Source organism: Perognathus longimembris, chromosome 1, assembly GCF_023159225.1.
Source record: "Perognathus longimembris pacificus isolate PPM17 chromosome 1, ASM2315922v1, whole genome shotgun sequence".
Taxonomy (NCBI): Eukaryota; Metazoa; Chordata; class Mammalia; order Rodentia; family Heteromyidae; genus Perognathus; species Perognathus longimembris.
Window position 1 is genome coordinate 119,187,536 of NC_063161.1, and position 20,643 is coordinate 119,208,178.

Here is a 20,643-nt window from a genome sequence, read left to right on the forward strand (position 1 = left end):
AGTCATTCACGGGGTTACGGTGAGAATGGAGCTACACTCCATGTTATAGTTTCCTCGAGCTTTGGAAATCTGATGACAAATTCTGGAGTCTGAGATTATAGAGAAATCGGATGAATCAAATGAACTTGCCTGCCGTAGAGAAAGCACTAACTAGGGGGTCTGGCTCTCTCCCAGTAGGGATACAGTCCAGGCCATCACTGAACTTGCCAAGTCTCTCTCTCCTTTGTCGGTCTTTCGGTGCCGGGCCAAAGCCGGCTGGGGGGAATGAGCCGTGTTGGTTTTTCTCCAGGAGAGGGCAACATTCTCCCGATCAAACACCAGCGAGCACCCGCTAGCCCTGATTAAATACAAGCCTAAACCACCATTGTCCTCCGCTCCCCTTCCATTCGGCCTCTCCCGCTCCTCAGGGTAGGCTCCGCTCCTAGGAATCGTCCCGCAGAACTCTACCGGCAGTGTCTGCAGAGCGCCGAGTTCCCGAATTCGCCACCGGAAGTGGGAGGTGGCGCGAGCGTGGAGTTATCGCGAGATCGCTGCGGGAAGTGGGCGGTGCCGGGACGCGGTAGCTCGATTCTTCAGAAGAGCAGCGCTCGTCCAGAACGATTGCAGCGCTCTGCCCCACTCTACTCCGAGCGTTGTCTCCGGCCCGTCGCCGCGGCCTTTCCAGCCCCGGGCTCGCGCTACGGGCCTCCCCGGCGGCACAGCTACACCGCGCGGCGGACTCGTAGCCCTGCTGCGGAGCCGCCTCTCTGCTCCTTCGGTGCTGCAGTTAGGCCGCGCGACCTCAGGCCTCTGTCAGCGGCAGCCCCCGGCGGGTGATGCCAAATACAGCCATGAAGAAAAAGGTGCTGTTGATGGGGAAGAGCGGGTCGGGGAAGACCAGCATGCGGTCGATTATCTTTGCAAATTACATTGCCCGCGACACCAGGCGCCTGGGCGCCACCATTGACGTGGAGCACTCCCATGTCCGATTCTTGGGGAACCTGGTGCTGAACCTGTGGGACTGTGGTGGGCAGGACACCTTTATGGAAAACTACTTCACCAGCCAGCGAGACAATATCTTCCGTAATGTCGAGGTGTTGATTTACGTGTTTGACGTGGAGAGCCGCGAACTGGAAAAGGACATGCATTATTACCAGTCCTGCCTGGAGGCCATCCTCCAGAACTCACCTGATGCCAAAATCTTCTGCCTGGTGCACAAAATGGATCTGGTTCAGGAGGATCAGCGTGACCTGATTTTTAAAGAGCGAGAGGAAGACCTGAGGCGTTTGTCCCGCCCACTGGAGTGCGCTTGTTTTCGAACGTCCATCTGGGATGAAACGCTCTACAAGGCCTGGTCCAGTATTGTCTACCAGCTGATCCCCAACGTTCAGCAGCTGGAGATGAACCTAAGGAATTTTGCCCAAATTATTGAGGCTGATGAAGTTCTGCTGTTCGAGAGAGCTACGTTCCTGGTGATTTCCCATTACCAGTGCAAAGAGCAGCGTGATGTCCACCGATTTGAGAAGATCAGCAACATCATTAAGCAGTTCAAGCTGAGCTGCAGTAAATTGGCTGCTTCTTTCCAGAGCATGGAAGTTAGGAATTCTAACTTCGCAGCTTTCATCGACATCTTCACTTCAAACACATATGTGATGGTTGTTATGTCGGATCCATCCATCCCTTCTGCAGCTACTCTGATCAACATTCGCAATGCCAGGAAACACTTTGAGAAGCTGGAGAGAGTGGATGGCCCCAAACACAGCCTTCTTATGCGTTAAACACTGCCAAATGCTCTCTATGAAAATGCTGTTACCTTTTTTTGCATCTTTTTTTAGTATTCATGTGTGCTTAAAAGTGGGCTTTGAAATGTGTGCTTCTTACTGCTTCCATTTTTATTCCCTATTCTCTAGTCTTTAAACAATGGACGTTATTTACTCAGCTATCTATTAGTGCTTCAAGATGGCCTTTTCTGAAAAGTTGGTATGGTGTGACACTAAAGTAGGTGGTTTGTGTGTGTTCTGATTACCTGGTTATAGTAGATTTGCACATCAAAGCCTTTACCACTACCTTCCTGTATTATCAGATTGCAAAGATGCAATGTTACTATTTTATCAGCAAAGTGTTATAATGCATTTATAAATTCTTGGCTTCAATCATGAATAAAGGTTTACTGATTAGCAATTTAAAATTTGGTCTTATTTGAAGTGATTTGAAGGTTCTTAAACCTAAAGTTTTTGACTACTCATGAGTATTGCCTAACTGGCAAATTTGATTTTGTGACTTTAGCCCCCATTATTTTAGTGATGCTGAAAGCAGCCATAGATGAAGAGTACTGACTCAAACCAGATCCGTAGAGTTGAAGTAGTATTCTGGTTCTTTTATTTACTAGCTCTCTCTGTGAGCTTGGACAATATAGGAAATGTAACTGCTCTTTTTTCTGTTTCTTCATTTGAAATGCGAATTAAAAATACCACTTCAGAACTGTGCCTAGCACACTGTCAGTACAGCCATAAACTAAGTAATTCCTCCCCAAATTATTGCATATGAGGTCTGGGTAAACATTGGAGTCTTTTAACTTCCAGGTGTTCTCAACTACTTGATGCACATTTGTCGTACTTTATCCTTACAACCTATGAGGTTTTCTATTTTAATAGATGAAAAAAAAAAATGGTAGTAAGACCTTAGGTCATTGAGCTAAATCAAGGCAGTCCAACGACACTCCTAACCATTACCCGCTATTCATTACCTCCTCCACTGATTAAAAAGTTAATCATAAAAATCCTAGCTTTTGCTAGGCACCAATGGCTCACACCTATAATCCTAGCTACTAAGGAGTCTGAGATCTGAGGATCTCTGTTCAAAGCCAGCCCAGGGAGGAAAGTCTGAGATTCTCATCTCCAATTAACTACCAAAAAAAGCCAGAGGTGGAGCTGTGACTCAAGCAAAAAAGCTCAAGGACAGTGCTCAGGTCGAGTGTAAGCTCCAGGACCAGCACACACACACACACAAACATCCTAGCTTTATAAGGTCAATTATTCCTTTCATTTAATTTCAAATTTATATACTGAGGAAGCCAAAGCCCAAGAAATAAAGATGCTTCAAAGTTTCACTTACATAAGGCAGTATCATTTCCCCATTTACAGATGAGGCATTATCTTTGCATAGCCAGTACATATAAATAATAGATCTTTAGATTTTTCTAAGGCTTTGCATAACTTTATTAAACTCCAGCTAGCAGCAGGTATGATGAGTCACTACTCACAAAGAGCAGGAAGCTATTAAGATGTAAAGTATAAGCCAGACAGGCTGGTACATGCCTATAATTCCGGCACTGAAAATGAAGCAGAGGAAATGAAAGTTTAAGGCCATCCTGGGCTACATAGCAAGACCATCTCAGAAAACAAAAACAGCAAAAAGTATGTTATTAGGCCCATGATCAATAAATAAATGGCATATGCTTTTAAAAATCATTTTAGAGCCAAGTGCCAGGGGTACACATCTGGGAGACTTAAGACTGCCAGTCTGAGGCTAACCCAGGCAGAAAAATTCAGCAGACCCTTTCTCAAAAAGTATCTGGGAGGTCTCCGGGTGTTTACCACAGGATGTGTTCTTAAACTCAATGTATAGAAAGAGGAGGCAGAGTAAACCTACCCCATATACACCTTAGCTCAGGCCCTGTGCCTTGTGTGTATTGTGCATGGGGAGACATGGGGAAAAAAAAGTCTGGGAGCCAGGCAAAGGTGGATCACTCCTGTAATCCTATTAAGGAAGCTGAGATCTGAGGATCACAGTTCAAAGCCAGCCCAGGCAGTAAAGTCAGTGAGGCTCTTATCTCCAATTAACCACCAGAAAACCAGAAGTGGTGCTGAGGCTCAAGTGGCAGAGCACTGGCCTTAAGTTGAAAAGCTCAGGGACAGTGACCAGGCCCAGAGTTCAAGCCAATAAATGAATAAATCATACATATATACATAAATACAAGTGCCCAGGCCCTGAGTTCAAGCCCCAGGACTGGCAAAAAAAAAATGTATCTCATAAATAACCAACACAATAAAAGGGTTCAACAGAATAAACAACCTGCATAGGAAGTATGAGGCCTTAAATTCAAATTCCAGTACAGCCAAAAAGAATTTTTTTTTAAGTAAGCATTGTGGCTCATACTTCCCCAGTTGAGGTGGAAATGGGTGAGATCATGGTTCAAGGCCAACTAAAGTGAAAATCTAGCAAGACCCCAATCTCAAATCAATAAGCTGAGCATGAGGTAGTAGTAAATCTTATCACTAAAATGACAGCTGGATACCCTTGGTACTATAATCCTAGCTACCCTAAAGGCTGAGATATGGGGCATAACGTGCTTCCCTTGCATACATGAAGCCCTGGGTTAGATTCCTCAGCACCACAGATACAGAAAAAGCCAGAAGTGGCGTCGTGGCTCAAGTGTTAGAGCACTAGGTAGCCTTGAGCAAAAAAGAAGCCAGAGACAGTGCTCAGGCCCTGAGTTCAAGCCCCAAGACTGGCAAAAGAAAAAAAAGGCTGAGATACAAAGATCACAATTGGAAGCCAGGGCAAACAAATCCAAGAGGGTCTATCAAGTTATACCTTGGAATGCGATCATTTTATGGTTAGCAAAGGAAATTCCAAACACAGTTGGTATATAATACTTAATGTTTATTCTAGACATTACATAGAACATATTTACAAATAGTCTCATATAGTACTCAAATAGTTTAAATTTAGGGTGTGGACTTGCCAGTTTACAGTGCCTAAGGAAAGAGAACAACTACTATTATCTGAACTTTATAAAAATGAGAAAGTTCAGCACTTTCTTTACATTGAGTTAAATGCCCTTAAGAGTATTTTCTATCATTTTAGTACATTCATTCAAAAGAGGAAAAAAATAGGATTTACATTTATTTGGGTCTCAAGAATTGCTACCTTCCAGCTAAAATAAACTACATTTAATGCAGTCTTAATTAGACTATAAATCTGTTATAAATTACTCAGTCTAAATTAGACTAAATATAAATCCCTATACCAACACACTAAAGTATTTAGTTTAACAGGGTCTGTTAGTCACCACTACCATCTTTTTCTTTTCTAAATGTATTCTGCCCTAGCCTTCACTTATAACATGCATTTTATTCCACCAAACATTTCTCAGGATCACTGGACTTGAATAACCATTAAGCCTGTATAGACCTTCCTAAGGTGCTGTTTATCTCACCTTATTTGGTTAGTACTAGAATGTCCCACACAGATGCAAAAGTGGTTTATTTCTTTAAAATGAAAGATCTAAGGCTATTCAGTGACTACTAGGTTAACCACTTTGTGAAAATACATCAAAAACGCTTATCCTCATGTTCACTAACTGGATCATAATAAACTACCACTCTGTCATTTATTTAAGGCTTACAGATTATTTAAAAAATTAAAATGGCTTTTTATAACTTGATGGTTCTTTCCAAATACTTGACAATTCAACGACATATCTCTCTCCAAAGAAAAATCCAAACCTACTTTTTCACCTAAAAACATTACAAGAGGCTAAACAGTAGTTAGGATTTTTTGACCTTGAAAACAGTGTGTGAAACTTCTAGGACATAAGTACGTTATAAAATTAACTGGTTACTTCTTCAAGTCAAATCCTTTTGCATCAGGGCTCTTATTTGAAGTATTTTCTGTAAAACTGAGAAAGGGGATACACATTATAAAGAAAACTAGAAAAGATTAAGTGGCAAATTTCTTAATTTAAAAAAGGCTTACTGTGCAATGAGTCTAAAATTTAATACAAAACAACACTATTTTTCTCACATAAGTACCTCTTATCCAGAAAACTTTTTAAAATACCAGCATCTAATTGCCATGGGCAAATAAAAATGATATGGAATGAATCTGAATAAATCCGAATCTTCCTAACAAGAGTTATCTTTAAGCTCTTTATAAGGATGTTCAAATATAAGAGTGAAAAAAAATCTGACTACTTCAATATATGTGCCACTTGCTTTAATAATAATGTTATAGGCTGAATTGTGTCCCTCTATGCTGAAATTCTGAACTCCAGTACCTCAGAATGTGACATTTAGGGAGTCTGCGAGACATAATCAGCTACAGTGATGTTAACACTGAAATAAGGTAGGTCCTTAGTTAACTAGTATTGCTAAGTGTACTTATAAGAGACAAAAAAGCCTGATGTTGGGCGCCAGTGGCTCACACCTGTAATCCTAGCTACTCAGGAGGCTGAGATCTGAAAATCATGGTTCAAAGCCAGCCCAGGCAGGAAAGTCCACAAGATTCTTATCTCTTATTAACCACCAGAAAACCAGAAGTGGCACTGTGGCTCTCAAGTGGTAGAGTGCTATCCTTGAGCAAAAAAGACCTCAGTGACAGCACCCAGGCTGAGTTCAAGCCCTAGGATTGACACACAGGAAAAAAAATCAAGTGAAGATGAAGACAAAAACTAAAATTAGGGGCTCCCAGACGCTGGAAGAGGCAAAGAAAGATCCACTAATGATTTCAGAGTGAATGTGGACCAGCCAACACCTAGATTTTGGATTTCTAGTCTCTAGAATGTTTTCTTTCCTGGGGCTGATACTAATACTTGAACTCAGCGCCTAGGAGCTGTCCCTTAGCTTTTTCATTCAAGGATGGTGTCCTCCCACTTGAGACATAATCATATTGTTCCCAGATTTTTGGTGATTAATTGGAAATAAGAGTCTCACATCACAGACTTTCCAGGCTGGCTTCAAACCACAATCCTCATCCTCCTGAATAGCTAGAATTAAGAGTTCTGAGCCACCAGCGCCCACAGACAATAAATTTTAAGGCAACCTGTTGGTTCTATTTTGTTATGACAAGGGCTGGGAATATGGCCTAGTGGCAAGAGTGCTTGCCTTGTATACCTGAAGCCCTGGATTCGATTCCTCAGCACCATATACAGAAAATGGCCAGAAGTGGCACTGTGGCTCAAGTGGTAGAGTGTTAGCCTTGAGGGGGAAAAAAAAAAAGAAGCCAGGGATAGTGCTCAGGCCCTTGAGTCCAAGGCCCAGGACTGGCCAAAATAAATAAATAAGTAAATAAATATTTTTTTATGACAACCCTAAGAAACTATTACACTAACATATCTTGCATTGTTTCTATTCCCCACATCTATGACCAAATTGACCTCATAGCAAATCCCAGATATGCTACCACAAAAATAATTGAAGTAGTGGGGTTTTTGTTGTGTTTTTGTTTTTTTTAAGTAGCAGGGTAGTAGCTCATGCCAGTAATCCTAACTACTCAGAAGGCTGAGTTTTGGGGACCATAGTTTGAAGTCAGCATGGGCAGGAAAGTCTGTGAGACTCATCTTCAATAAACTACCAAAAAGCCATAAGGGGGTTGTGACTCATGGTAGGGTACTAAACTTGGGCAAAAGAAGCTCAAGGACATTGCCCAGGCTCTGAGTTCAAGATCAGCACAAAAAATGAAAGTAGTGTTTCTCATTTTTTTTCCTTTTTACTTTTTTCCAGAGACCAGCCAAAGACTGTGGTACTCCTACCTGTGCCTCCAGGTTAACTAAGATTACAAACATGCCCCCACAACACCTAGTTTATTTTGTGAGAACTGACTGGCCTCCTCATTTTTGCCCAGATTGGCCTCAATCAACATGATATTTCCAATCAAACCTTCCAGTAGGTATCCCAGCCCTATGTTCTCAGTTTTTTTTAAATCACTTTCCATCATACAATTTACTTTCAGCAGTTTATACTACAAAAGCAGTTACATTTCGGGGCGTGGGATTGTTTTTTTCTCTGTTTCTGACTCAATGTAATTGTAAACTATATACACATATTCTGACAGTAACCATAAAGTGAAGGTTTAAGCATCTCACCCTATGAGGGAACAAGAAATATGTTTTGTCACATTAACAACAGATCACGAACTGGAAGCAGCCCAAGCAGTAAAGTACCCAAATTCAATTCGTAGTACTACCCAAAACAAGAAAACAAAAACTAGCAACAGGATCATGCAGCAGACTTTTTTTTTTTTTTTTTTTTTTGGTGGTACTGCTGTTTGAACCTAGGGCCTTATTCTTGCTAGGCAGGTCCTTTACTGCTTAAGCCACATCACCAGCCCTATTCCTTCAGCTTTATTAATTTGTTTTTCAGATAGGATCTGATATTACTGCCTGAGCTAGCCTTAATTTGTGATTTTCCTGTCTGTTACATTGTGAGAATTCAGAGAACTAAAGGTCGAGGCACTATGACCCAGTTGAGGACAGCCAAGGCTAAATAGTATGTCTGAAGCCAGACTGGATTAGAGTGAAATCCAGACTTTTAAGATAGCTGGGTGCTGGTAGCTCAGGCCTGTAATCCTAGCTACTCAGAAGGCTGAGATCTGAGGATCACGGTTCCAAAGCTAGCCCCTGGCAGAAAAGTCCCTATTAGACTCTTATCTCTAATTAACCCCTCAAAAACTGGAAGTGTCACTGTGGCTCCAGTGGTAGAGTGCTAGCCTTGAGCACAAAGAGGCTAGAAAAAATTTCAACAAATTAATATGTACAGGTCTAGTTAACCTTACCTTTTAAATTAGAAGTTGTCCAGGACTAAATGGTACTGTGGTCCTCAACTTTTGCTCCACCAGAGAAAGTTTCTGGTGATAGAGACTGCCTTCTTTCACCAAAAGACAAAGGTAAAGATGGCTTTGTACAGTCATTTAGCAAATGATGAGTAGCCAAAGAGTTGAGCCTATTATCTGCTTGTATGTCTTTCGATATCGGGAACAATTCTAGTTTGTGTCTTTCAAGTGTTTCAGAGAGGTAAGAGTCTTCTCTTATTTTGGAAAGAGATTTCTTCAGAGCCTCAAAATTACTTTGAATAGCCTGTAAATTGAAATCGGATTCTGAAGTACTCTGTCTTTTTCCCATATCATCTGGTAAAATACCACTGAACACAGGACTATCTACTTCTAGCTTAAAATTGAGCTCAGAACTCCTAGAGCTATTAAGACTTAGGTGACCAACTTCCGGAAGAGTTTCATTTAAAATGCTATAGTCCATATCCTTAAGACTTTTAGAATTGATTTGGCTTGATATCTGAAAAGAGTTCCATGGCATAGTTTTATGCAGAGAAGGTTCATTATAAGAAGCTTGTGAGTGATCTAATATTTTAATATGTTCCCCTTTACTCCCATCCATCCTATCTATTCTACTGCCTACAAAAGGGGAGAATGTCTCTGTTTCTCTACTGCCTACAATAGGGGAGAATGTTTCTGTTTGGCTAGCTTCTGAGAGCTTGAGTGGTACAGCTGCATGTTCTAGATCTTGTTTGCAAATTATTTTCTTATTTAATAAATCTGATTGATCTGTTGAGGGTTCACCTATAGGACTAGTCCCCACATGTTTTTGAGGCATGTTCCTGGGGCTATCTGAAACAACTTCCTCTTCAGGAAAACGAGATTGGTCAAAATCGGAGAAAAAAATGGCCATGCTGAATTCTCTTTGGTTACATGATGCAGGTGAAGAGTCTGACAATACTTCTCTAAGTTCATTATCCATCTGAATTGGTTGTGTACTTCTGTTATCTTCAACTTCAATAGCTTTTCTCCATGAGCTCCTAATTTCATTTGCTAATTAAAAAGAAAAAATATTTTACTAATTTTCCAGAGAAATTAAATGTGATTAAACATTTTATTTCTAATACTGAAAATAAAGCTACAAAAATACAAGGCTCCACAATATAAGAAACCTCAACATCAGAAACACCCACCTACATTGATCAAACAAAGGTAATAGCATATAACAAAAACTTCCTAAAGTTTATATATACTTTCATACAAGAAATACAAGTTACATACACTAAAAAGACACTTTCAGTCAGGGGACAAGCGGCTCACACCTGTAATCCTAGCTGCTCAGGAAGCTGAAATCTAAGAATAATAGTCAAAGCCAACCAGGACAGGAAATTCTTCTGTGACAGAGCAATTAACCAGTAAAAAGCCAAAACAGAGCTGTGGCTTAAGTGATAGAATGCCAGCCTTGAACAAAAAGGCTGAAGGACAGCACCCAGGACCTGAACTCAAGCACCACCACTGTAAGGATCACAGGAAAAGAAACCCGCCACATGGTTCAGGCAGAAAGGAATATAGTGGGGGGAAAACACTGCTAGCCCACCCAAGATGGAGGTGTGGGGAGACAGTGGGGAAGGAAGAAGGGAAAAGAGAGAAAAGAGCAAGAGAGAAATTGAAAGAGAGTGGGGGCTGTGTTGAGCCAGATTACATAGGAAAAGGTGGAAGGTATGGCCAGGTGGATTGGATATGACCTCAGGGGAGGAGGAGGTAACTGCCTCCAGGTGTGCCAGTTACCTAGGTAACTCAAGTACTGGGTGCAGACTTAAAACAGGTGGGGGGCATCTGCATGGAGCCCACCCGGGGGTAGACCTCACAACCACCAGCACAAAAATAAGTAAAATGGCTAGAAATATTGACTAGTGGTAAAGTGCTCGCCTCATATACATGAAGCCCTGGGTTCAATTCCTCACCATCATATATATAGAAAAAGCCAGAAGTGGAACTGTGGCTCAAGTGGTAGAGTGCTAGCCTTGAGCAAAAAGAGCCGGGGACAGTGTTCAGGCCCTGAGTTCAAGCCCCAGGACTGGCAAAAAACAAAAACATAAGTAAGACATTTTCTTGTCAATTTAGGAAACTTCACAGCCACTTGATCTGTCACAGCTACTCAACTCTGCCACCGTAGCTTGAAAATAGCTAAAAAACAATGTCAACTGGCTGGGAATATGGCCTAGTGGCAAGAGTGCTTGCCTCATATACATGAAGTCTTGGGTTCGATTCCTCAGCACCACATACATAGAAAAGATCAGAAGAGGCACTGTGGCTCAAGTGGCAGAGTGCTAGCCTTGAGCAAAAAGAGGCCAGGGACAGTGCTCAGGCCCTGAGTTCAAGGCCCAGGACTGGCAAAAAATAAAATAAAATAAACAATGTCAACTATTAACCAGGATGTGTTCAATGTAATTTTATTGACAACACAGGCAGGAGCAGATTTAGTTCACAGGATAATATACTGACAGCTAATTTAGACTTGCTTATTTTAACCTGAAGTAAATCAGCAGCAAATGAGAAAGTATATTTAATCCTTCAACCAATATGATCTATATTGATTACACAGGGAAACCATTATCAGGACATTGCATCTACATGAACTCTTGGTCATAGGGGGAAAAAATATGTAGCACTCTATTCACGGAAGAATAAATATCTATGCACACACTTGCTCGCTGATACTTCTAGTTGGTACCTGGAAGAACACAGCTTCCAGGTGAACCACAGACAAAATCCAAAGGTCAGATAAGACCTGAAGGTCAGACAGACTTTAAGTGATCAAATAAAACACTTTCCAAGCTGGGTGCCAGGGGTTTAAACCTGTAGCTACTTGGGAGGCTAAGATATGAAAATTGAAGTTTGGAAACAGCCCAGGCATACAAATCTGTGAGACTCTGATATCCAATTAACCAGCAAAAAAGCTGGAGGTGGTGGCATGACTCAAAAATTTAAAAAAAAAAACCTTTCCAAGATGTTTAATAGTGTGGCAATGTCTAAGAAAGAGGAAACAAGATAGGGAACATTATTAACTTACTCAGGTTTTCTGGAGTTCGGGGAATTTGATTCCTTGTTAAGAAGGGGTTAGAAGCTAGAGAGTCAATTAATTCCTCTAATTTTATTTCCTTTATTTCAGAGACTTGTGGTGAATCAGATAAAACTATCCTGGCAACCTGAAACAGAAAAGAAAAAAGAAAAACTTACCAAGCCAACTGGTGGAACATAACAAAACTACTAAGAATATGAGCTTTATAGAAGATCCTCTAATAGCAAAGGGCTATTTAAAAAATTATCTAGATGTAATCCTATAAAGTAAAATGTAACACAAAATTATTTTTCTCTTTTGTTATCTTAAATGGATAGTCCAGAACTGGGAATGTAGCTTAGTGGTAAGAGTGCTTGCCTAGCATGCATGAAGCCCTGGGTTCGATGCCTGAGTACCACATAAACAGAAAAGGCCAAATTGGCACTGTGGCTCAAATGGTAGAGTGCTAGCCTTGAGCCCAGAGAGGCTAGCTAGAAAAATGATGTTCATTAATAGCAATGTATTAAAATACTTACAAAGCAAAAACAAAACCTTTGCTCAGTGATAACACTGAATGTTTCGCTAATATTCAAAAAAAGGAAGCTAACACGCACAAAGCATTGACAAAGTATTTAAATAACTATAATTACTGGTTAAATTTATCTAAAAAAATTACATAATAGTTAATGTAACAGTTCCCAGTTATACCATGGGAAATAGATTCTAAATCATGGATGTAATCTTAGCAAGTTTATATGAAATCTATTCATACTTTTGTTTTCAAAGTCCAAGTTTGTTTAACAGTGATTTTTATTATCTGTAGCTGCTTTTACCTCAAATTATCTATTACTCAGTTGGGATCACTTCTGAGCCCAACAACAATGAGAAATAACATATTACCAAACTTTCTAACCTCTTCTACCAGATGATCTTGTTCTTTTTGGAATGGATCACTTTTTTTGACTGGCAGAGATCCTTCAGATGAACTATTATCTATATTCTTTGTACTGTCTGATACAGATGAGGCTTCCAATTGAAATTCTGGTATTTTCTTAGAAAGAGTTTTGTTTTTCTCTTTGGGAGTTCTCATTGTTATATCCTGAAGAAAAAAAGACATGTAATGTTAAAATCTTAATAACTGTAACACTGATCTTGAGACTTCCTTCATTAGGTCACAGTAAGAAGTGCTTTTTGTATTTGGGACAAGATCTTACTATTTAGCCCCAGCTTACTTAAAACTCAAAATCCCCCTAACCTCAACCAAAAAGGACAATGGGATTTGAGTCAGGAACACACACCCAGCAAAAAGTTTACTACTATTGTTAAATTATATATTCACTGGAAGAATAAAGTAATTCCAATACTCCCACTTAGCAAAAGAAAATTATAGTAAAGATAGTACAAAATGTATAAATACCAGGAAATATGAAAATAAAACTTAAGTTTAATTAAACTTTTAATTAGAAAATTGATAACAGAATTTTGCATAGCCAGAATTAAGTGAAAATTGTTTTAGACTATACCTTGGCACTACTTCTATCGGGTGATGAAATGGGTTGCAACAGGAAAGAGGCAGTGCTAAAAGGAAAAATGATAGCAACTCAAGTTATAAGAAGAAAAATTTCCCAAAAGCAACTGAATATTGTAAATAAATTGTCTGCCCCGTATCTGTCCGTTCCGATTTCTCTCAATTCGTCCCGGTCATCAAAAGGCAGCTTATTCTAGGGAGGCATGGTGACAATTAGAGCAGTATTCCAGCCCAATTTGTGTATCAGCCTCCCAATTATGAACATTTCACTTGCTATAGATTTGTTAAGTCAACAGCATTTCTTAAAAGAGTAAGAAGCTTGAGGAACACCCAAAAACTTGAATACAACTTAAATAACAGTTAACTGAACTATGTGACTGCAATGTCCTCAGGGTCTAGATCATGGAATTTCATCATAAAAGAGGCTTTCCAATTCTTCTGGCCAGGTATGATGGTGCACACCACTGGGATCAGGATCTTGAGGTCAAACTTTGTGTCCCCAGATTCTACCTTCAGGACTTTCCTTTCACCCCTACACCCACTTAGCAAAATACTAAGTAGCCCAAATGGTTGTCGTCCCAGTTTACAGAAAGGAAGGAGAGAGGCAGATGGCAGCAACCTGACTTCAATGAACCAGAACTCAAGATTGCTCCTACAGACTGCAGTGAAGCCTGCTTCCTCCCTTGAAGGAGAACATGAGGTCTTCCATCACCTGCATGAAGCAAGAAAAGCCCTCTTGGTTGGGCCCAGTGAGTACCATTAAAAGAAGCTTGGGGGCTGGGAATATGGCCTAGTGGCAAGAGTACTTGCCTCATATACATGAAGCCCTGCACCCCAGCACCACATATATAGAAAACGGCCAGACATACTCTGTAAGTGTTGTAACCTCATTGGCTACCTGCGTGTGGCAGGCTTGACCATATGGTATTTGCCTTTATAACCCGACCCCGAGCGTAGCCCGGGGCACGCAGTCAGCTCCCAAGTCTGGGCTGTGGCCCTGGCCAGTCTGGGCTGCGGACCTGGCCAGCCAGCCTGCTTTTTACAGTTGTGGTTCTAGCTCCCAAGTCTGGGCCGTGACCCTGGCCAGTCAGTATACTTTGTATTTCCCTAATAAGTCCATCTTTCTACTTGGGAAAAAAAAAAAGAAAGAAAGAAAATGGCCAGAAGTGGCGCTGTGGCTCAAGAGGTAGAGTGCTAGCCTTGAGCACAAAGAAGCCAGGGACAGTGCTCAGGCCTGAGTCTAAGGCCCAGGACTGGCAAAAAAAAAAAAAAAAAGAAGCTCAGAAGATAATGTGACTCTCAATTGATGCCCTCCCTTTCCCCTACAGCCCAGCCCATGTCTGGCCAAGTAGTCTATTTACCTACCCATCACCCTTTGAATGGGCTAAGCAGGACCCTTACCCTGCCTCCCAATTCGAATCCCATATTCATTACTGCAAAATCTTAGTATTCGACCCAATACTCAATTCACACCTATCCATCAGCCCCTCTAGCTCAGTAGCCTCAGTGGTTGAGTGTTTCTCCCCAAACTCCCATCCTGAAGAGCTTCCCATACCCTGGGAGCAGATCACTGTACAGTTGCAACCAGGAGCCAGGCTACAGAAAGGGTCTGGAAACCCAACTGTGGCAAGTACTTCTGGACCTCACCCAGATAGAAACCCCAAGCTCCAGGAAATAAAGATGCAGCAAATCAATATCCTGTAGCAGCTATTGAGATGGGAGCCCATTATCAGTTACTACAGTCCCTGAGGCCTCACACAGGCCAAGCAGGCCACAGAAGCCTGGATGGAACCCTGAATCCTGTCCCTAAGGCAGTGTCCATGATCCCCATTTAGATCACAAATGTGCCTCCTACACCAACCAAATCCACTTGGGCTTGTGCCCGGCCTATGGCCAAATTGCTCAAATGCAAAAGCCCTATGTTTCATTCCAATAGTTTCTGTGGCCCCTCAGAGCTCCTCACCATGAGGTTCCAGCCTCTTCTTGCCCTAGCTGAACTTACCCTTTCCTTAGGCAATATTTATTGCTGGTCCACTCATGGGATTGAATGCCAACAGTGTTTTAATCTTTAATAAACACTTTCATGAAGTTTCCAAAACAACACATCAAAAAGCCCTGAAGCCAGGTGCTGGTAGCTCATGCCTGTAATCCTAGCTACTCAGGAGGCTGAGATCTGAGGATTGTGGTTCTAACCCAGCCCAGGAAGGGCAAAAAAGTCTGTGAGACTCATATCTCCAATTAGCCACCAGAAAACCAAAAGTGGTACTGTGGTTACTAGCCTTTAGCAAAGAAGCTCAGGGACTGCGCCCAGGTCCTGAGTTCAAGCCCCAGGCAAAAGAAAAAGAAGAGAGAGAGAGAGAGAGAGAGAGAGAGAGAGAGAGAGAGAGAGAGAGAGAGAAAGAGAGAGAGAGAGAGAGAAACAAAGAGAGAGAAATTAAAAGCCAAAAAGTTTCAATGGCTCCAGAGCAGTTTCAAAAAAATTTACATATTTAAAAAGGCAATTTTATATAATTTCCACAAAATCCAATATTTAGATAAAAATAATAGTGAAAAAAATCTCATTCACCAAAAATGGCAAAACTTTTCCCAAAATGTGGGTCTATAGTAGAAAAATAGTATCTGGTTAAGAAAGAGATATTATGACCTATCCTTACTGATTAGAAATTGACAAGAAGGGACTAAAATTAATACAAGATTCAATGTGAGAATCAAATTTATTTTACCTATTACGGCCTAGATCACACACAGCTCCCAGGGGTTCTATGTCTCTTCGGCAACTATTTTCTTGATTATGTTGCTTATTTATATCTAAAGTAGAAAATAATCGTTTTTAGTTATGTTTATACATTCTAATATTCAAGGATCTCTTAGAATTCTAGAATACTTTCCTCAGAAATGGGGTTCAAAACAAGGTTTCCTTCATGCTAGGCAAGGGCTCTACTACTGAGCTACATCCCAAGTTGTCTGAAATAACTTCTAAATTGAAGAACAGAAAAAGAATATAAACACTATTAACAAAAGATAATTATGAGTGTTAAGGCCAAATGATAAGAAAGAAAATAATCTACTAGACTTTTATAAGAAAAGACTTCTGGTTAAAGCAGTAATAAAAATTTCCCAACAATAGCAAAAGAGGGCTGAGATTGATGGGAATACAGTTGTACATGTGTGCAAATGTCATAACTCCCCCCCATACAACTAATATACACTTAAAGTGGCTTAGTGGTAGAGTGCTTGCCTAGCATGCATGAAGCTCTGGGTTCGATTCTGCAGCACCACATAAACAGAAAAAGCCAGAGATGATGCTGTGGCTCAAGAAGCAGAGTAGCTAGCCTTGAGCAGAAAGAAACCAAGGACAGTGCTCAGCCCCTGAGTCCAAGTCCCAGGATTGGCAAAAAAAAAAAAAGACTGATATATGTGTAAGGCCACATTTGAGTTCCCCAAAATTGAAATAATGCTGGACACTAATGGCTCATGTATAGAAGCCTAGCTACTCAGGAAGCTGAGATCTGAGGATGAGGGTTTGAAGCTAGCCTGGGCAGGAAAGCTTAAAGTTAAGCTCTATCTCAAATGTAGTGAAAAAGCAAAGGGACAGTGCCCAGGCCCCAGTACTAACACATGCATGTGCATGTGTGCATGCAAACACATTCACACACACACACACGAAACCTAAGAGACTAAAATTCTCCAGTGTTATTTAACTACATTTAAGTATATAGATCACATAAGCCAACAAAATTGAAACTATAATACTTAGCTTATTTTAGAGCAACATATTTACTCATAATACTATCTTTAAGTTACCATGTGCCACTACCATCCTAACAATGGGAGAAATAATTAGAGATGAAGACTTTTCCATAAAGAGTCTGTCTAGAATAATGGTAAGTAAAACCAGACACAAAAGGCCTCATATTATATGCATGAGTCAATTTATATGAAGTAACCCAAACAGGCAAATTGAGAATCAAGAAGTGTATTACTGGCTGCCAGAGATAAGGGGAGGAGAAAATGAGGAATGATTACTTCATCAATAAGAGGCTCCTTTTAGATGACTATGTTCTGGAACTAAATAATGGTGATGATCAATGATTACATAATATTGTACTAAATGCCATTGTGCTGTCTACTTTGCAATGACTAAAACGGTGAAAGTATGCTACGTGCATAACATTACATAACTGAGTAAAGGAGACAAAGATATAAACAATGGTAATAATGAGAAATGACAGAAGCAAGTTTCAAAAGAGAAAATGATAACAAACCAACCTGGAAGTGAAGCGGGGTACTGAGACAGAATACTCTTTTCATAAACTTCCTCTGAGACAGGATCAAATGAAAGGGGAGACATAGGTGGTAGAAGATTCACAGCCTTAAAACACAGAATTAACAATTTTAAAGAACATTTAATAACTGCCATAAAAACAATATTAGTGAATCTATGACTGGATATTTTTTCTATTAAAAAGTTACCAAACATATATCTTACAACTATTTTTAAATTTAAAAATATTATAAATAAATGAGTTGCAGCCAGGTGCTGTTGGTTTACACCTGTAATCCTAGCTACTTAGTAGACTGCTGAGATCTGAGGGTCACAGTTCAAAGCCAGCTGGGCAGAAAAGTCCCTGTGAGACTCTTGTCTCCAATTAACCCCTCAAAACTAGAAGTGAACTGTCAAAGTGGTGGAGCACTATCCTTGAGCAAAAGAGCTCAGAGACAATGCCTAGGACCTGAATTCAAGCCCCCATGACTGAGAAAAAAAAGAAAAAGTTGCTTTGTTTCCAACCATATCTCAAATATTGAAATAGCTAATATCAAAGGCAAATCTCATTTGTTTTCATGTGAATACAGCCCTCTGAATTTTAAAATATTAACTATGAATGACAATCGCTTATTAAAAATTCTACTTTGTACTTAGAAAAATTATAGAAACTGAAACATTTGAACATTAGACCTAAGATGAAAAGACACAAGTGTGTGTGTGTGTGTGTGTGTGTGTGTGTGTGTAATTTCTAGGTTATCTTGAACATGATAGGTCAACTTTGACAAAATTAAGCAACTCTCCATAAGACACATCAACAAGTCAACATTACTTACTGGAGTGCAACCTTTAATTAGACTGAAAGGAGACAGGCCAAGGCTTTCTTCCCATTTCTTATGCCATTCTCTTTCCTTTTCAGTAATAGAATGCCTTATATCTGTGAGGTCTTCTTTTATTTTATACCTATGAAAGCATAAAAAATAACTATTCAAAAAAATGTAAAATTTAAGAAAATAATATACTAGGGAAGTGGAAGGAAATGAAATTGTGAATTCAATAAACACAACACATACAAATTGAATAAAATTTCACAAATAATTATTCCAAACATAAAATACATCTTTTCCTGTTAAAACCAGAAGACTCAGGATCTTACATTTGCTAGGCAGGCACTCTACCACTTACATCATATGCCTAGCCATATAGCCATATACATACATACATACACACTCACACATACACACACACACGTACACATACATATATGTGTGTATATAGATATATACACATACATACACACTTAGTTTTTAATTATTAATTTATTTTTGCTGTACTGTAGAATACTTGGTAGACAGGTGCTCTATTTGAGCCACACCTCTAGCCCTGATTTTTAAAACATAAGGCTTTTCCTATCTCTAATCTGTCAGAATCCTATTCTTACTATTTCTAACTCCTAGTCTTTCTAGTCAAATGAAACACTTTCTTGAGACTCAATTTCTATTGTTAAACACAACAAAAGCTAAATATATAAATAAGTTATTTCATGAAGAATTATTACGCAGGGAAAATAATTTATTGCAAATAAAGAAAACCTTTCTATCTAACATGTATATCTCTAACTTTTAAAGTTCTAAGAATACCACCCTATTCTTCCCTAGTGAAATAAAGGGAGGTCTTTCTAGTGTACCTCATATGCTTCAGATCTGACAATCTTTCCCTCTGGAATTTGGTCTCTTTTTCAAGGTAGTGAAGGTCTATTGTCAATCTTTCTTGATCAGCCTGATGACGTTCATAATTCATTACTTTCAAGACTTCATTTAACAACTGAATAACGGTTAAAAGGTTCAATTTTCCAGCCTCATAAACATTTCCTATGTGCAGCTAAAGATTAAGGGGCAGAGGGAAAGTAGAGAATTATAGTTTCTTATGACAGAAAACTGTTACATAAATATGCTATTTACTCTCATACTTTTCCCTTAGGAATTAAAAAAAATCAAATACCAACTAAAACATAAATTACACAAATAATTTAAATCCATTGTTGAAGAATCACTATGTCATGCTACTTTTTTATATCATGAAAAATACTGAAAACTAAAAGAAATGTAAACAGGTGAAAAGAAAAACTGAGTAGAAGTCAGGTGTGGTGGCCAACACCCATAATCCCACTACGATGGAGGCTGCTGAAGGAGGACCATGAATTCAACACCAGCCTGGGCTAAAAAATAAGTAGAAAGAGTAAGTTTTAGCCAGGTGCTCATTGGTGGCTCACACCTCTTATCCTAACTACTCAGGAGGCTGAGACCTGAGAATCTTGGTTCAAAGCTAGTCCAAGCAGTAAGTCTACAAAACTCTTATCCCCAATTAACCACCAGAAAACCAGACATGGCACTGTGGCTCAAAGTGGTAGAACACTAGCCTTGAGCAAGAGCTCAGGGACAGAGCCCAGGATCAGAGTTCAAGCCCCACATTGGGAGGGAGGGAGGGAAGAAGAGGGAGGGAGAGGGAAGAAAGGAAGGAAGGAAGGAAGGAAGGAAGGAAGGAAGGAAGGAAGGAAGGAAGGAAGGAAGTTTTGGAAAAAGAGCATGAATTAATTTAACAAAAGTTGGAAATCAATGACCCCTAATGGATATCTAAACTTAGGACAAATTTATTGCCCTATATGTTTATATATTTTAGCATATTTATTGTCAATATTTTTTAAATATAAATGTCATGTAAAAGCAAAAACACAGTAATGTTCTCCAAAGACCTCATTACTTCCTACCTTCTCCTTATTGTTACACATAATTATTATTCTTACTTAGGACCTAAATACATTGTAGAAATGTTAAGCTTGCACATCGTGGTTTTAATGTATTCTGAATTTGATGTCATGTTACCTATTAAAGCAACATGAGAGTCACAACTCTTTATTTTTGTACCTTCACACTATTATCAGTACCATGTATATGGTAGATGCTATCAACTGTGCTGCCTAAAAACAAACCAAGTAAGCAAACCAGATGGCAATGTCCTATATGCATTTATAAGACAGATGGAGTGGGTAACTTGCTATACTAGACATATCAAAGACAGGTAATATTTTGTATAGGAAGCTGTAAGCCATGGGACTGATAAGAAAATATTAATAAATTTGTCATGAAGAAAAGCAAACTGGGTACTAAAGGAACCTTAGAGAACTCTTGCATTTAAAGCTCAGTAGAGAAAAAGGAAACAGTGGGAAAAACTGAAATCAGCACTCTGGAAACACAGTAGAGG

The 20,643-nt window shown here is 39.7% G+C and overlaps 2 protein-coding genes and 2 non-coding genes across 4 annotated transcripts in view; 2 read left to right on the forward strand and 2 right to left on the reverse strand.

The window, feature by feature from the left end:
* Positions 1-547: 547 nt before the first annotated feature.
* Rraga (Ras related GTP binding A) lies at positions 548-2,167 on the forward strand. The gene has a single exon (XM_048356385.1). It carries the CDS (start codon positions 816-818, stop codon positions 1,755-1,757), a length of 942 nt encoding a protein of 313 aa, XP_048212342.1. The 5' UTR covers positions 548-815; the 3' UTR covers positions 1,758-2,167.
* A 1,391-nt stretch (positions 2,168-3,558) lies between these two features.
* Positions 3,559-3,690, forward strand: LOC125341612. Its single transcript, XR_007209023.1, has one exon. It is a non-coding gene; the product is annotated as a small nucleolar RNA SNORA51 (small nucleolar RNA).
* Positions 3,691-4,598: 908 nt separating this feature from the next.
* Positions 4,599-20,643, reverse strand: part of Haus6 (HAUS augmin like complex subunit 6) — a 33,622-nt gene continuing 17,577 nt past the window's right edge. The window contains exons 9-18 of the mRNA XM_048356309.1: positions 19,070-19,263; positions 18,219-18,345; positions 17,388-17,490; positions 15,842-15,926; positions 13,114-13,168; positions 12,504-12,689; positions 11,603-11,738; positions 8,686-9,582; positions 8,536-8,619; positions 4,599-5,662 (exon numbers count right to left, since the gene is read on the reverse strand). Coding sequence (XP_048212266.1) covers positions 8,561-8,619; positions 8,686-9,582; positions 11,603-11,738; positions 12,504-12,689; positions 13,114-13,168; positions 15,842-15,926; positions 17,388-17,490; positions 18,219-18,345; positions 19,070-19,263 — 1,842 coding nt within the window. The 3' untranslated portion in view covers positions 4,599-5,662; positions 8,536-8,560. The remainder of the gene's footprint in view (positions 5,663-8,535; positions 8,620-8,685; positions 9,583-11,602; positions 11,739-12,503; positions 12,690-13,113; positions 13,169-15,841; positions 15,927-17,387; positions 17,491-18,218; positions 18,346-19,069; positions 19,264-20,643) is intronic.
* LOC125341477 lies at positions 13,242-13,372 on the reverse strand. The gene has a single exon (XR_007208992.1). It is a non-coding gene; the product is annotated as a small Cajal body-specific RNA 8 (non-coding RNA).